This window comes from Choloepus didactylus, chromosome 10, assembly GCF_015220235.1.
Source record: "Choloepus didactylus isolate mChoDid1 chromosome 10, mChoDid1.pri, whole genome shotgun sequence".
In the NCBI taxonomy this organism is placed as follows: Eukaryota; Metazoa; Chordata; class Mammalia; order Pilosa; family Megalonychidae; genus Choloepus; species Choloepus didactylus.
In genome coordinates, this window is record NC_051316.1 from 88473301 (window position 1) to 88491020 (window position 17720).

The 17720-nt window shown below is 36.5% G+C and overlaps 1 protein-coding gene across 4 annotated transcripts in view; it reads left to right on the plus strand.

The window, feature by feature from the left end:
- The window catches only part of TSC1 (TSC complex subunit 1), a 108592-nt gene that overhangs the window by 45263 nt on the left and 45609 nt on the right, over window positions 1–17720 (plus strand). For all 4 annotated transcript variants that reach the window (XM_037851202.1, XM_037851203.1, XM_037851201.1 and 1 more), the window contains 6 exons: window positions 5066–5252; window positions 6436–6539; window positions 7519–7671; window positions 13626–13770; window positions 15796–15950; window positions 17031–17104. In XM_037851202.1, the coding sequence (XP_037707130.1) occupies window positions 5147–5252; window positions 6436–6539; window positions 7519–7671; window positions 13626–13770; window positions 15796–15950; window positions 17031–17104 (737 nt within the window). In that variant the 5' untranslated portion in view covers window positions 5066–5146. The remainder of the gene's footprint in view (window positions 1–5065; window positions 5253–6435; window positions 6540–7518; window positions 7672–13625; window positions 13771–15795; window positions 15951–17030; window positions 17105–17720) is intronic.

Consider the following 17720-nt stretch of genomic DNA (forward strand, 5'->3'; position numbering starts at 1 on the left):
CCCTTTGGGGAGTTATCTTCTACACTTGAATTCCTCCTTTGTCTCTCTGACTCTTTTAACTCCACCCTTGCCTGGGTCGGTACTGACAATTGAAAATGCCCAAGGCTTTCTATAATGAGCTACTTAGAATGAGAGGAAAAAAAGAAAAAAGAGAGAAAGCCCCTTTTCAGAGCCAGTCCCCAGCCCCCCAGTTTTGCCGGTCGACCAGTGTTGGTACCTGGTTCTCTGTGCCTCTTTTCTTGAGACATGGCTGTTTTCCCGTATTCTGAGCTCAGCCATCTCCAAAAGCCTCTGTTTTTATTTATTTATGTATTTTTTTTTCCATCAGCCCTACCTCCTCTGCCGGGAGGAACCACAGGTTCCTTTCCTGCTTGCTCCCAGGTTTATCTGTGGTTGTAGCTTTATTCAGTAATCCATATTTGTTAATTAAATCCACAGTTGGAGCTTGGTTGAGTTACTTTCCCTTGCTCCAGGTAACCTGCTTCTTTTTTCCACAGGGAAGTGTTTAGCTCAGCCTGCCATGCCAGTGGGGGAGGAGTGCCAGCTCCACAGTTTGGGGGGCTTTACTTACAGTTCTATGCTGCAATCTCAGCCATTCCACCCATTCCAGGCTGGTGTATGATGTGTGTCCAGTCACAGATGTCCCCCAGCAGTTGTTCCAGACTATTTACTAGTTGTTCCTGGTTATTTACTAGTTGCTCTAGAGGACCAACTAAATTCCACACCTCTCTATGCCACCATCTTGCCCCACCTCCCTAATATACTCTTTTAATATTCATATTATTAGGCAATATATCTAATTATTTGGAAGTTCTTAATTGTCTGAACAATTAATCATCATTAATTGAAGATTTTATTTTTATAATAATATACATTTCTATTTAATTGACAAATTTCAACTTATAAAATACAAAGGGAGAATTTCACTTGGATGTTTCATCTAGAATGTTTTACATTCATTTGAAATGAATATTCATATTTTAACAGTATTTCTAAATTCATGCCTTTTCACATTATTGATGTCATAAAGATTAGATATAATGGTAACTACATCAATATATAGTTATTGATCACACACTCAAGATCAAGGGATTCCAGAAATGCCAGGTAGACAGTTGACTCTTCAACTTTTTAACCTTCTGAAGACCAAGGCCAAAAGCCCAGTACTAGATTTGACCAAGAACAGAGGCTGAAACTGAGCTTCACTAAATCCCTACTTTGTGTGCTTTTTTGAAATCATTCATGTTGTTCTGTGATAAAATCTCATTACCAGTCACAGAGTTTTAACTTGGTCCTAGGGTCCTTGTGAATTAGAAAGTATCTTTTATTCAAAAGATTTATGCTGCTTTAGATTGAGTGGTCAGAGGAGGGTTCCCAGAGATGGCAACATTTTGACCTGAAAGAGAGACAGTCGGTTAAGCAAAGATGTAGTAGAAGAGTAGTCTGTGTATTGTGGGAACAGCAAGTACAAAGACCTTGAGCAAGAACCAGTTTTCATGTTTTAAGAAAAGTGAAACTAGAGTAGAGAAATGAAGAGATGGAGTGGTATGAGATGGGAAGTTGGGGATGAATAAATGGCCAGATCATGTGGAGTTATTGTAGACCATTCTCATGAATTTGGCTCTTAATTGCTCCATGGGAAGCCATTGGATGATTTTAAACAGGGGAAATGATAGATTCTGATTTCCATATTTAAAAGTTTCTTATGGTGGTTTGGTGGCAAATGAATTGTAGAGGAGCAGGAATGCAAGCAGGAAGAGTAGTGAGAGAAATGGGGTCTTGGACTAGGATGAAAGCAAAGGTGATAGTGAAATGAATGTGTTTGTTGATGGGTTAGACATGGGGTGGGAGTGAAGGAAAAGTCTAGGGTGTCAGCTTGATGGTTTACTTTAGCTAGGAGGCTGATGGCAGTGCCTTTTTTCTGAGATCTGGAAGACTGAGATCTGGAAGATCTGGAAGTCAACAGGTTTTGAGGTGGGGAGTGGGTGTTGAAAGAGAATTCAAATCATGGCTCCCTAATATAATTGGTGTCATCTATAACGCTGTACTGTGGCAAGTAGCCACTGAGATAATATTAAGCTGAATGGAATGTTGCTTTGGCATGTAGGGTACATAAATATAGGAATATTCTTTGAGCTTCTCTTGTATTTTCTATGCTTGGCTTATTCCGAAATGGTAATGTCTGACTAGAAAGACTTCTGTGGCTTAAGTGGATGTTTCAGTGTGCCTGCGGTACTAACCTTTGTGTTACCTTTCCCAGCCAGTGTTCCATAGTCTGTAGTGTGTTTAACACGTATACATCTCACCCACCACCACTACCACCACCACTGAATCCGTATCATGTTGATTATTTGTCTCCTTTGTGTGTCCATGAGGCCATGTCCGTTTTTTCTACTAGAGCACATATTTTCTACTAGATCACTAGATCTTCATTGCATTTGTTTCTTAGCACCCTGTATTTAGTAGACCCACAAGATACATTTGAGTGAATTTAAAAAGAGCTATTACGGTCAGGTGACTGATTTCCAAAAGCTTGTGATTTTACTTTCATTGAGGGCTTTTTAGAATATGAAAAACACTTGAACTTGGGTCACTTATACAATGAATCTCACATGAATCACAAGGTTTATATATTTTTTTCCTGGGGATTAAAAATATGGTTAAAAAGAATTTTAGAACCAAAAAGAAAAGCTTGTTGCCAAAAGTATTCCAATGCTATTCTTGCCTTCTTTAAAGCATTTAGAAAGAGTAGCCCTAGAAATCAGACTTTTACACCTAAATTAAATTTACAAACTGAAAAACAAGCTAGGTAGCCCAAGCTTGTTGGCCGGCCCTGACTACTGCCAAGTTGACTGGATAGATGCCATCTTTGTTTAGAATTTAGCTCATGTCACTCTATGCTCTGGGGCTGCCTGCATTTAGAGGACCAGATCTAAAATATTGTCTTCTGAATACACAAAAGACAAACTCGAAAGTCTCACTAGACTGAGATTAGGTAAGTAACAATTTTATTGAAACAAAACAAAACTTATACGGACAAAATACTTTTATATTCCTAAACTGTATTCTTTATCACTAATTGAGAATTATTTGTGAATTATCTGAAGTAGAAATGAATATGGGGATTATCTAAATAAATGTACTATTAAAAATTCATTTTGAAAGTGACTTTACTAGTATTCTTTATAAACTATATGTATTATTCAGTGAGGGTTTATTTGTTCCAGGTACTTGTGTTAAGTGCTTATCTCATTATCTCATTTAATCTTTTTAATGAGCAATAAACCCTGACAGGTTGGCATTATCTTCATTTATAAGTTTAATTTAATTCAACTCACAAAAAAGTGAAATTTGTTTCAATTTTCATTTTTAAACTTTTAAAACAGAATTTTTTCAGTTAGAGTGTCTCATTCTGAGCTCTTTGAAATAGACTTCCTTTGTGATTTACCTTTACATTTATATTTATAGCTATGAACCTGCAACTTCCTACATCATGATTTGATGTCGAGAATTCATTTAGACATTTTAAAAGTTTTCTAAAGCTAATCAATTTTTGATTCACCAAGAGCTAAATCATTGAATGTTACCAGGTTGTAATTAAACAAGGTTATAGTAAGTTAATACCCAGAAGTCTCTGGGGTCATTGCTAATTTAAATTTGACATCCTTACGGGAGGATTTTAACTCTTTAGCTGGATTTTTCTTTAGCATAGTGCTTCTCAAACAGGGTTTGTTTGTCACCTGTGAAAGAATCACCTGGGATGCTTGGTAAAATATAGATTCCTGAGCCCAAAATTCAGTTATGGGATGGGTCCATGAAATTGTGCTTCTAACAAGTATCTCAGGTGGTTTTGAAACACACTAAAGCTTCAGAACTACTAATTTAGCCTATTCAAAGAAAAGCAATGGAAATACATTTTAATTTGGTTGGAAATGACATCCTTAGACATTGACCTGGGAGTTGAACCACGTAAGTTCTACTCTCCCATGTGAATTGACATAGCCATTTACCCATTTTGGTTTCTGTATTCTCATTGTATAATAAGGATAATACATGCTTACTTGATTTTCACCCAGTTGCCCTGAGGATCAAAGCCACATGTCACATTTAAGGGCATGCATCTTTCGAGTCCAGCAGATCTGGGTTCAAATGTCAATCCTCCTCTACCCCACCCTCCACCCCTGCCCGTTTTCTCTCTTGCTAGCTTTGTGACTTTGGGCAAATGGCTTGATTTCTTTTCCCTCCCTGTAAAATGGGGACAAAATTATCAATCACGTGTATGTGGATTACATGAGGCAGTGTTTGTAGAAGGTGCTCAGTGTCTAATAAATGGTAGCTGTTATTACTTTAAAAGAAAAAAGACAGCCTTGGAAACCAAAGTGGGGAGAAATACTTATAAATGTGTATAGTGACACCTGGGGACTGAGCTGTTTTTGTACATGTAGAGAAGGCAACTGCTCCACCGTAAAGAAATGAGTTTTTGAAGGGTGCAAGGTTTGCCCTGATGGTCCATGTCCATTACTACTTCCCTTGTAACCAATAACATTTGGATGTGAGGTAGATGTCTAGGATGAAGAGTGTACTCTAAAAATAGAGAAATGATTCCTGGTTCAAACAAGGAATTATGAACTTGTATCTAACCAGCTATACTAACTTTTAGATGTTGATGGAATTGTCAAGAAGAAAATAGTCTGTTTTTAATTCTTTTTCTGAAAACAGTTCATCTGCTTCTCAGATCAATGATTTGAAACATAAACAAGGTAGAATCAGAAGTAGAAATAAAACTTAGGTTTGGTCCTTTATTAAGTTGTTTTGTTGATCAGTTCTGACTGGTATCAAGTTTTTCAGTTTTTTTCATTTTTATGATTGTTTTATTCAATAGAACTCATCTTACTTCATAAATTTGTCAATGATAGAATTATTCACACATCCTAGCTTCTTTCATTAACAAAGCTCTAGTCAAACTTTTCACTGCATGTAACACATTTTCTGGTTTGTCTTACAGGTATTTTTTTTTGTGGGGAAAAACATTTGATCATATTGTTAGTTTTCCCTTTTCTTTCAGTCTGGTAGCGGCACCAATGAAGAACCTTTGGAGTCTTTAATACATGTACTGGAACTGGCATAAGCACATTCATGTAAGATAATGGCCCAACAAACAAATGTTGGGGCGCTCCTCTCCATGCTGGATTCCTCCATGCTGGGTGTGCTAGATGATATAATAGCTGTCTTTAAGGAGAACCTCAACTCTGGTAAGCAAAATAATATCATTTTTGGCTTATTTGCTAATCAGAAGAGATTGACCTAGAGGTGAGTAGTGTTCTGCTAATAACTTTGAGTTTTCATCTTCTAAAGAAAGTCTTTAAAACCACCAAAAAAGAGCATGCATTGGTGGATTCAATATATATGTGTATGTGTTAAACTTTAGTTAAGGAAATAAATATATACACACAGAAATGAATCATATAACAAATGCTATGAACTCAGCTGCAAAGTTTTGGCAGTTCTTGTTCTCTTTATCCTTTCTGACTTGTATGCATCCTGAGTATTTTAAAGCAAATCCCAGATATATCATGTTATCCGTAAATAATGCAAATGGTTTTTAATATGAAAATGCTTAGCACCTCTTTAAAACAGAGAAATATAAATTTATATAGTACTCTTTTTTGCTTATCAGATTGGCAAAAATCAGACAGTGATAGAAGAAATGGTTCCTGTTAGCATGAGTTTAAATTGGTGTTCAGCCATTTTGGAATATCTATCATCAATTTAAAACCACGTACCATTTGGTCCACTTAGAAGAATCTGGACTTCATTATAGCCTTGAATGGAAAATAGTGAAAAATTGGAAAAACCTAAATATCTTTTAGTAGGCAAATTGTTAAATTAATTATGTGTAGCCAAACAGTGGCACACTAGGCGGTCAGTCCTATGTACTGACATGGGAAGCTGTCTACAACACATAGTGAAGTGAAAGCACACACATACACCCAAACTATGTATAAATGGACATGGATGTGTGTGTGTGTGTGTGTGTGCAGTAAAAAGGTTTGGAACAAAATATAGCTAAACTTAAGGGTTTTTAACTCTGAAGAGTGGTTTGAGAGGCAGATATACGGTATGGGGAACTTTCACTTTTATATTATGTATTTATATGTAGTCTGAATTTTTAACAGTAGACATAGATTAGTTTTTGCAATTAAAAACAGCAATAAAAAAAGATAGCATTTCATCTGCTTTTATGGATATTTAGGCAAATAAGCTTGGAATTTTTTTGTTGTTAAACCTAAATAAATTTGAGGAAGAAATATGATGTTAAATATGTCTGGGTAGCATAAAAAGAAACATTTTGTGGTTTTTGTGTCAGAAACGTTTGAGGTAAATTTAGAATGATAGAGGAAATAAATATTATGAACTGCCCTTCTCTTTATTTAGACCGCGGTCCTATGCTTGTAAACACCTTGGTGGATTATTACCTGGAAACCAATTCTCAGCCAGTTTTGCACATCCTGACTACATTGCAAGAGCCACATGATAAGGTAACTGATGAAATACATAGTAGAGGAGTGTAACAACGCCTAAACAAATCTACTGCACAGTTTGTCCAGAGCTTATTCCTTCATCTTCTCTATTCCATGCATGACATTGTAACCAAATTACAGCTATAGTACATATAAAAATAATTTGCAAGACCCATGTTTCCTGAAAAGTTTACCGAATATAACTTATTTCAGAGGCTTCTTAGGGTCTTGTTGTTTAAAGAAATCCTTTAATCTAATATGATATTTACAGTGACACTTTGACCCCACAAAATATCCATCTTTAAACCCATTCTTTGAATAGGATTTTTAGACTTTTTTTCAATAAGGGGAAATCTGTAAATGCAAATAAATAGTGACATTCTTCAGTTCTGTTTCCCAGCACCAATTACTTGGAGGACTCCTTTGTTTTTGTTTTTTAACTTTTAATTTTGGTGAACAGCTAAGAAAGCTTTGATAATTGCAGACTTTGGTTAAATTGAGTTTGTATATGAGCACGACTTCACTAGAATTTGAAGACCTTGCCATTGTATACCTTTCAACTAATCTTGTATTTTTTGACTTTGGGCTGAAATTTAACTTCTTCAAATACCTGATTTATATTTGGGGCCAAACTATAAGTTGGGCTACTATAAGTAGCTGCTTCCAGCTGTATCCCCTCACAGCTTCAGCAGGCTGCCATGGGCTGCTGTAGTTATTATAAGTGTCTTATTTCAGAAAGAGGGGCTACAAAGGAGACTCTTGCAGACTTGTATTGTGGGAGTCTTTTTTTAAGGATTGCAAACTGGCTGCCAACTCTCAGTCCCAGTGTAGAAATATTTTGTTTGCTAACATGATTTAAAAAAATATTGAATTTGATCTCTACCCATCACCCTTGCTTTACATCAAAGGAAAGACTTGAGAAACTGGATTACTCTTTTTATTTGTGTTAACTTCATACATTCATACAAGGATTTCCCTTGTTCTTTTAAATTTTCAGCACCTCTTGGACAAAATTAATGAATATGTGGGCAAAGCTGCCACTCGTTTACGCATCCTCTCGTTATTGGGGCATGTAATAAGACTGCAACCATCTTGGAAGCATAAGCTCTCTCAAGCACCTCTTTTGCCTTCTTTACTAAAATGTCTCAAGGTAGGATGTTTGTAAGGATTTGAATAAAACTGTTTTTATGAATATGCTTCTGAAATTTGGAGTAACTTAAAGCCAGCAAACTAGATTTTAAATTTTAGAGTTTAAAAACATCTCAAAGGGATGCTGAGTTTCTTGTGTATAACCTGGTTGGTCTCTGGAACTTTGGATATCTGTGTGACACATGAAACTCTGAGCTAGAACTTGGCAGCTGTGAATGTCAGTATTACCCAATATGGCAACTGTTGAAAGAGCTGAAAAAGAATTCAGACTTTAATTAGAGATATGAACGAAGAGGATCTGGTTAGGACTAACGCAAATCAAGCCCAAGGGTAAAGGACAATACTGACTGGGTTTTTTTTAAATTCAGTTTAATTGAGATATGTTCACATACCATGCAGTCATACAAAGCATACATTCAGTTGTTCACAGTACCATTATATAGTTGTGCATTCATCACTAAAATTAATTTTTGAACATTTTCATTACTACACACACAAAAATAATGAAAATAAAAATTAAAGTGAAAAAGAACAATTGAAGTGAAAAAGAACACTGGGTGCCTTTTTTTTTTTTTTTTCTTTTTGTCCTCATTTTTCTACTCATCCATCCATAAACTAGACAAAGGGGAGTATGGTTTTCATGGCTTTCCCAATCACATTGTCACCCCTCATAAGATACATTTTTATACAATTGTCTTTGAGATTCAGGGGTTCTGGGTTATAGTTTGATAGTTTCAGATATTTACTGCTAGCTGTTCCAATTCATTAGAACTTAAAAAGAGTTGTCTATATTGTGTGTAAGAGTGCCCACCAGAGTGACCTCTTGGCTTCGTTTGGAATCTCTCTGCCACTGAAGATTGTTTCATTTCCTTTCACATCCCCCTTTTGATCAGGTAGATGTTCTCCATCCAGGATGCCGGGTCTAGATTCCTCCCCGGGAGTCATATTCCACATTGTCAGGAAGATTTACTCCCCTGGGTGTCAGATCCCTTGTACGGGGGAGGGCAGTGATTTCACCTTTCAAGTTGGCTTAGCTAGAGAGAGAGGGCCACATCTGAGCAACAAAGAGGCATTCGGGAGGAGGCTCTTAGGCACAGTTATAGGGAGGCCTAGCCTCTCCTTTGCAGCAACAGTCTTCCCAAGGGCAAGTCCTGTGGTAGAGGGCTCAGCCCATCAAACCACCAGCCCTGTGTCTGTGAGCACATTAGCAGCCATCAAGGTGGGGAAGCCCAGTACCCCTGCATTCTCCACCAGCTCCCCAGAGTGGCTCTGCATATGTTTTTCTTTTCTTTTCTTTTCTTTTAAAATTAACTCTTTCACTGACTGGGTTTTAAAACTACAACTTATGTGTGAGACCAATGGAGGAGATGCTTATCTGGTGCAGGTCTATATTTTCTGTAGCTCACTAGATAATCTAACTTGTATGATCAGTTTGTTTGAACACCATAGGTGCAGGGAGTGATGAATGGGAAGTGGGGTTTGGTGAGTTTATACAGGCTGGGGTGAAATCCCAACACATCCCGGAGTGATATGGGCAGAGAGTATAAGTTTATTTGCGGGATCCCTCCCCGAGGAGTTGGGGAGAAACGTAGAAGTGTTGGGCTTCCCCACCTGGGCTATTGCTTATTTTCCCGCAAACGCTGAGGACTGCCAATTCAGTGGGCTGAGCCCTCAATGTGGGGGCCTTCCCCTGTGAGGCTAGTTGCTACAAGGGAGAGGTTTAGCCCACTTACAATTGTGCCTAGGAGTCCCCCCCCCCCCACCGAGAGCCTCTTTGTTGCTCAGATGTGGCCCCTTCTCTCTCTAAGCTCACTCAGCAAGTGAACTCACTACCCTCCCTGCTATGTGGGACATGACCCCCAGGGGTGTGAATCCCCCTGGCGACGTGGGAAATGACTCCTGAAGATGAGCCTGGACCCAGCACTGTGGGATTGAGAGGATCTTCTTGACCAAAAGGGGAAAGAGATGAAGCACAGTAGGGTTCCAGGGGCTGAGAGACTTCAAATGGAGTCGAGAAGTCACTCTGGAGAGTATTCCTATGTGCTATATAGATAACACCTTTTAGTATTTAGTGTGTTGGAATGGCTAGAGGGAGATACCTGAAGCTGTCAAACTGCAACCCAGTGACCTTGATTCTTGAAGACAATTGTATAACTATGTAGATTGCATAGTGTGACTGTGTGACTGTGAAAACCTTGTGGCTCGCACTCCCTTTATCCTTTATGGACAGATGAGTGGAAAAAGGGGGACAAAATTAGATGAAGAATAGGGTGGGATGGAGGGAATGGAAAGATTTAGGTGTTCTTTTTTGCTTTTATGTTTATTTTGAAGTAAGGAAAAGGTTCAAAAATTGATTCTAGTGATGAATGCACAACTGTATGATAGTGCTGTAAATAATTGTACACTGTGGATGACTATAGGGTGTGTGACTATCTCAAATTGTATTAAAATAAATAAATGCACAATGGGGGAGGAGGGGAATGGGATGTTTTGGATATCCTTTTTTATTTTAATTTTCATTTTATTTTTTGGAATAATGAAAGTGTTCAAAGTCTGATTGTGGTGATGAAAGCAAAACTATATGACATTACTTTGAACAACTGATTGTACACTTTGAATGATTGTTATGTGATTATATCTCAGTAGAATTGCATTAAAAAAAAAACATGTCAAAGGAACTGCCTTGTCACTGTTTAGGCAAGGGAGTATGGTATGCCTTGAAAAAAAAAGATATAAAAACATCTCAGCATTTGGTTTTTCTCATGTGTAATGTAGTACAGAATTGGTACTTAGTAAGATCTCAAGTGCATCACTTTGTTTAATGTTTTTCGTCCAAGCAAATATGGTAAAATTTCTGTCAGATTGGTTCAAAATACATTATTTCTAACCTCTTTTATTTCATCATTGTCTGGTCTTTCCTCAATTAAAAATATGCTGATTTCTTTTTTGGGAAACCCCGTCTCTAAATTCTTCTTTAGCTAATAGGTATGCTGGATTAATAGAAGAATTGCTTAAAGGCTCTTTTAACCATTTAGAAATATCATGTTCTGGTTGTAGCTATAAATAAAGGTTTGTTGATATATGGCCTAATGAGTTACATTGTGGGTTTTTTTTTTTTTTTTTTTTTTTCCCCTAAATTTAGTGCATTTTTCTATACAGGGAGTCATATCCTAAATAGAACTTTATGGTGTTAGATTTGATAGTGGCTTGCCGAAATACTTAAGGCTATTTGTCCTGTCTGTTTTGTTTTTTTTTTTTTTTTAGCAATAAGAAAAAATGATAAAAAGAAAAATAACATGTCATACAATACAATATACTACTAAGGACAGCAAATAACACCACTACCAAGAATCCCATATTACTCCCCTATATCCCCCTCTCATATACATTTAGCATTGGCATATTGCCTTTGTTACATTTAATGAAGGTATATTACAATGTTACTGTTGACCATAGACTCCAGTTTGCTTTGATTATGTTTTTTCCTGAATACCATCCCTTTTTCAAATTTCTACATGGTTGACATTCATTTGCTTTCCCACATGCAAAAACCTTTTTATATTTGTATATTTAGTAAGTCATTGGCCACTCCAGTTTTTGCCACGTTTTACAGTCCCAGTCTTTATCAACTATCTTTACCTCTGGTGTCATACATTCTCCTATACCACCTCTTTCAGCTTTACTCACAGACATCTTTGTTCAGTGTACTTACAATACCGTGCTACCATCACACAGTATTATGCTATCTATTTCTGGATCTATGCAATCAATCCTAAACATTCTGTAGTCCTTCAGCATCAAATGGCTGATCTCTGCTGTCTTTCTATCTCCTGGTCACCTGTGTTGTCAGCTTTTAACTTCCAAAGTTTGTTCATTAATGTCTGTTCATATTAATGAGACCATACAGAATCTGTCCTTTTGTTTCTGGCTAACTTCACTCAACATAATGTCCTCAAGGTTCATCCACATTATTACATGATCCATGTCTTTGTTCTGTCTTACAGCTGCATAATATTCCATCATGTGTATATACCACAGTTTGTTTATCCACTCGTCCTTTGATGGACATTTGGGCTGTTTCCATCTCTTGGCAATTGTGAATAATGCTGCAATAAACATTGGTTTACAAATGTCTGTTTGTGTCTTAAGTTTCAGTTCCTCTGAGTATATACCCAGCAATGGAATAGCTGGGTCATATGGCAAATCTATGTTTAGCTTCCTGAGGAACCTCCATACTGTCTTCCAGAGTAGTTGCACCATTCTACATTCCCACCAACAATGAATAAGTGTGCCTCTTTCTCCACATCCTCTCCAGCACTTGTCATTTTCTGTTTTTTGGATAATGGCCATTCTGGTGGGTGTGAGATGATATCTCATTGTGGTTTTGATTTGCATTTCCTTAATAGCCAGTGAAGTTGAGCATTTTTTCATATGCTTTTGAGCCATTTGTATTTCCTCTTCAGAAAAATGTCTGTTCATGTCTTTTGCCCATTTTTTAATTGGATTGTTTGTCTTTCTGTTATTGAGATGCCTGTCTGTTTTATTTCCTGGATTTGTTCCCTATCTATAAAAATAAGAAAATTGTGGTTAATGTTAATTGCCTATACCTCACAGAGACATGAAAATATCCAGTAGTATTTGTTCCAGGATGGTAGTACTTTTGGATTCACCTGTACAGCATCATGCAAATTGATTTTTGTCTCTGCCAACTGGAGTTTATGTATTTTATTATCCCCAGAGGTGGGTCCCAAGGAGTCACAATGGCAGAGCATCATAAAAATGTGCATTTAATGTTGAGAGAAAACAGGAACAATTTTAACAATTTAATTTTTTTAAATGAATAGATTGATGAGAGTATTATCCAGTTTTGAGGCACAACATTTAGTTCAGATCACTTATCTTTTCCAAAAGGGTAAGCCTTGAAAATTAGAAATGGACTATTACCCAACTTTTCAGTTAGAATTTTATTATAAATGAAATTGGGGATTGGTCCTTTTTGCTTGAACTCATTATTTACTTGGTAATATAGTCTCAATTCTCATACCAATATGTTATGTTCTTCTTATCATATATTTCTACTGTAATAAAAGGCTTGGTGTGAAAACTAAATCTGTTTAAAACTTTATTTCCAGACTTGTAGATTTCTTTCATAATAGGATTAGTGGATGTCTTATCCTGCATTGGTAACTTTTTGATTAATATCTTGTTTCTGAAATCTGAATTTCAGTTCCTTGGCAAAAATCCATGATTTATTTATAGGTCAGGTAAGCTCCTGTAGCTAGTCTGAGTTGATTCGTTATCCATTGGGTATTAAGTATCTTCAGTTAGACTAAGTTATTTGACTTGATGTTTAAACTGTAGGCATGGTTGTAGTCACCGTATCTTCTCTTATTTGCTGCTGAGCTGTAAATACTGCTGTGAAAGTGAGACCTGTTAGTTCTGTATTAATTTTTTCTCCAAATATGCATTTGTTGTTGTAGCCTTTTAAAAAATAGTGAATTACTTATCAGTGTATAGTGATTTTTTTAAATTGACTTAATGAAAAGTAAATATTTTAAGATTTGGTTGAATGAAGGAAAATGGAGCAACATTCCTTTGTTCTGATGAAAAGCAATTTCTCATGCTTTCATTAAGTGCTATAAATAGGGCATCCTTAAGGTTTAGAACATGAGAGTCATCAAGTCAGGTTTAAAATCATCTCCTGGATGAGTTTGTATAGTTATGTGGTAAATGGTCCCCATAGACTCGCTGAAGTAGAGGTAGTTCTCAATAGTTTTCCTTTTGAGTCTATTTTAATATTGTCCCTCTACAGTCTTTAGGGATAGGGAAATGAGTATGTGAGTGAACCTACAATTTGCAATTTCCTTGTATAGAATGTCTTCATGTACTGTATAGTGCTGATCCTAATACTGTATCTGACAGGTTTTTCTTCTTCTTTGACATTTTCTTCTGCAGACTGACACTGATGTAGTAGTCCTCACAACAGGAGTTTTAGTGTTGATAACTATGCTACCAATGATTCCACAGTCAGGGAAACAGCACCTTCATGATTTCTTTGATATTTTTGGCCGTCTTTCATCGTGGTGCCTGAAGAAACCAGGTAAAGATCTCTCTATAGACCTGTCAGACCATAACAAGGCAAATGTTTTCACTATTATTTTTTTTTATATAAAGTAACACAATTCATTACTATTTTAAAATGTCGCACAAAATAACATTCTGAAAGTCAACAATTCTAAATAATTTAACACAATAAGTTTAGTCATAAGGTCCTGCTACAAAATACCTTTGTATAAAAGATTATTACTAAAGTATTAGCAGATGTTAAAATGTTCTTCAGATTGTATTGGTTCTAAAGCCAAAGATTGTGGAATGGCACTCTTGATCATGACTGCAACCTGGGAGAAGTAACTGACTATATGTATATTCTCTTCCACTTACAAGTCACCAGTCTTTTGATGGGATTGATTCCTCTAGGCAATAGCACCTCAGAGGCAAGCATCCGCTGATCAAAGAAGCAAAGAACTTCCCACTCACATGACATTAGCCACAACTTAATTTATCCGATACCTAAGCAAATTTTTAAAATCTTGATGTGGAAAATATGTCTCACAAAGTTTCTACTCTGAGTGGGAGTATTCTACTTGATACATCCTCCAGAGGGATGACCGTGGATGTAGCAGACGGGGAGATGGTGCCAAGTAGGGAAAGCAGAAAATCCCAACTCTGATTGTGCTGACAGCTCCTGCTTACATAGGCTTAGTACAAGCATGTGAGGTTTGACTCTCTAAACAAATGTTTTCATTATTGATTAATAGGCCAGAGTTGTAAGGAAAGGACATGTAGAATATTATAGCTGAGATGGGAGGGTTTCACCATACATATAAGGAAATGTCTTGGGTGCTTCCACTGTAGGCCCATATAAGATACATACTATTGAGATACCTTCTTTATTTGTTGACCTAAAAAGATTAGTTGTCAGAGAGAAATTGAGTGGTAGGATGTAAAACTTCCTGACTTCTGGTAAACTGAGAAACAACTTCAATCTTGATTGTAGCTGTATAGGACTAAGCTTGCCGAACATTTTTGTCTTATTCTGCTGGTCTGTTGTGACAGAACACAGACTTCTGGTTCTGAGAGCCTGTTCATTGTATATGTAGAAAGAGGAGGGAAAACGCAACATGTCGTAAGTTAGCATTCTGGTTTCAAATGCAGTGGGGTTGTTTTCCATAACAGCAGGTAGCCCAGCTCTATCAAGTGATTCAGAAGCTATAAGAATGTGAAATTTGTAATCTTTTGTTAATACCAGCATGGAATATTCATATTGAAAGGATGAAATGTGTAAGACCTGTGAAACAGAAGACTGTGGCTCCATGTACAGGATTAAATAACTGAGTACAAGGCCCGTATGATGCCAGCTTACTTAGCAGGATCTTCTTTGGGAGTAAATAGTGGTCTGTCCATTATTGTAGAGGAGCTTTTATGTATACTTTAGACATGAGGGTTTCATTGGATCTAAGTAAAGCTAGATTAAATTTTCAGTTTCTCCCGGTAGGTATTATATGTACCTCTGTTAAGTTAATTTCTGGGTAAATTTTTTACTCTGTAGTTATAAAGCTGATTTTAAAAGGTTTTCACAAATTTGTTTCTCAAATATTTGAATGTGTATTATGTGCTAAGCACAGTAAAAGGTACTGAAGATACAGAGGTGAGTAACAGTCCCTGTCCTCAGGAAACTTGTACTTAATTAGGCAATGGAGAAGTAAAAGTATAACTTTAGGAAGGATGACTAACATTGTAAAGATAGTTTAGTATTATGGGAATGTTTGGGGTCCTTTTTGGGGAATAGCTGGGAGGAAGACAGATTAGATCAGTTTTTATGGATCACATTAAGTAACTGAATTTTATCCAAAGGCCACAGAGAGCCATTGATGGGTTTTAAATAGAAATGTCTAGTGTGTTCAGATTTGCATTTTAGAAAAACCCTCTGACTTAACTTTGTTTGGAGTAGGTGGGAGTATATGTAAATAAAAGGTCATGCTGGCAGCTGTGCATGAACGTCTGTTTTGTACACATCAATCTTGTGTTCAACTAAGAATCTTCTCTAAATGTTTCCCTTTTTAAGGCCATGTGACAGAAATCTATCTTGTCCATCTCCATGCCAGTGTTTATGCTCTCTTTCATCGCCTTTATGGAATGTACCCTTGCAACTTTGTCTCCTTTCTACGTTCTCACTATAGTATGAAGGAAAACTTGGAGACTTTTGAAGAAGTGGTCAAGGTAAATTAAAATTGCTTCTTTCAATGAAACAAAATAAGGTTTCAGTGGCTAAGAGATTTCGAATAGAGTTGAGCAGTCATTCTGGAGGTTATTCTTATGCATTATATAGCTATCCTTTTTTAGTTTCTTGTGTATTAGAATAGCTAGGAGGATACACCTGAATCTGTTGAACTGTAATCCAGTAGATTTGATTCTTGATGATGATTGTATAACTATATAGCTTTTATCATGTGACTGTGTGATTGTGAAAACCTTGTGACTGACACTCCCTTTATCTATTGTATGGGCAGATAAGTAATAAAATAAAGACAAAAATATATAAATACTAGTGGGGGACAAGGGGTATGTGATGTTTTGGTTGTTCTTTTTTATTTATTTATTTTTCTTTATTTTGGAGTAATGAAAATGTTCTAAAATTGGTTGTGGCAATGAATGCCCAACTTTATGATGACATTGTGAGCCATTCATTGATTGTGTACTTTGGATGGATTATATGGTATGTGAATATATCTCAATAAAATTGCATGAAAAAATCGCTTCTTTATTTGGCAATTAGAATAATGTTTAGACTGTCTCTATTTATAACTTTTTGGACTAAGTGGTAGGCAGAGAAATTTTGAAAAGAAATTCAGACTTTTTTTTTTGTAATAGCTTTATTGAGATATAATTTACATACTCTACAATTCACTTATTTAAAGTGTGCAATTCAGTGATTTTTAGTATAGTCACAGAGAGGTACTGAAACCAGTTTTAGAATATCCAAAAAGAAACACTGTACCCATTAGAAGCACTCCCTGTTTCCCCTCATGCATCCCCTCTAACTCCCCTAGCCAACCATCTACTTTATTTCTATATGGATTTTCCTATTCTGAACAGTTCCAGAATATGAACATACGAAAGGTATCATACAATATGTGGTCTTTTATGACTGGCCTCTTTCACTAAACATATTTTCAAGGATCATCCATGTTTTAGCATATATCAATACTTCATTTCTTTTTATTGTCAAATAATATTGTATTGTATGAATATATCACAGAAATTCAGCTGTTTATAATTTGTCAATCCAAACTCTTCTAGCCAATGATGGAGCATGTGCGAATTCATCCGGAATTAGTGACTGGATCCAAGGACCATGAACTGGACCCTCGGAGGTATAGAAAATAAGCTATTAATGACACAGAATTTTAAAGAATCTTGTGAGAGTTTGAAAATGTGACCTAGGAGATATCCCTATTGAAGTATATTTGGGAATGCAGATGTTGTTTCATTTTAATAAATATTTTCCTAACAGATGGAGAACAAATAATGAATTTAACAGAGTAGAGGAAGTTGCGGTGCAAGTGCCTGCCCTGCAGAACCCCAGAAAAGTTTACATCTTACTGGTACCAATTACTGTGCAAGGCAGGAGATGAAGAGTATGGCTGAAAACAAGTGTATTGTAGAAAGTTTGTATATTGAGTGGTTGGGCTCTCTGTCCCTTTCTCCATTCTGCATAGGCAGGTGATTGCCATTCTCAGTGGGACCCCTGCAAAATTCCCAGGTTTGTCCTCTGGAGAAAATGAATCTGAGAGTTTCCTGATTTGAGAATAATAGGCATGGTGGAGGGTGGAGCTGAATTTGAGACTGAAAAAGAAGAAATTAAATAAAATTTGATATACCAAGCTGTGAGATGATCAGCTTCCTTCCCCTACTTTTCTCTGGCTAGCAACCAGCTAATGCTCCCCAGGCAGGGAATTGAACCCTCTTTGGGAAAAGCAATCCAGGGGT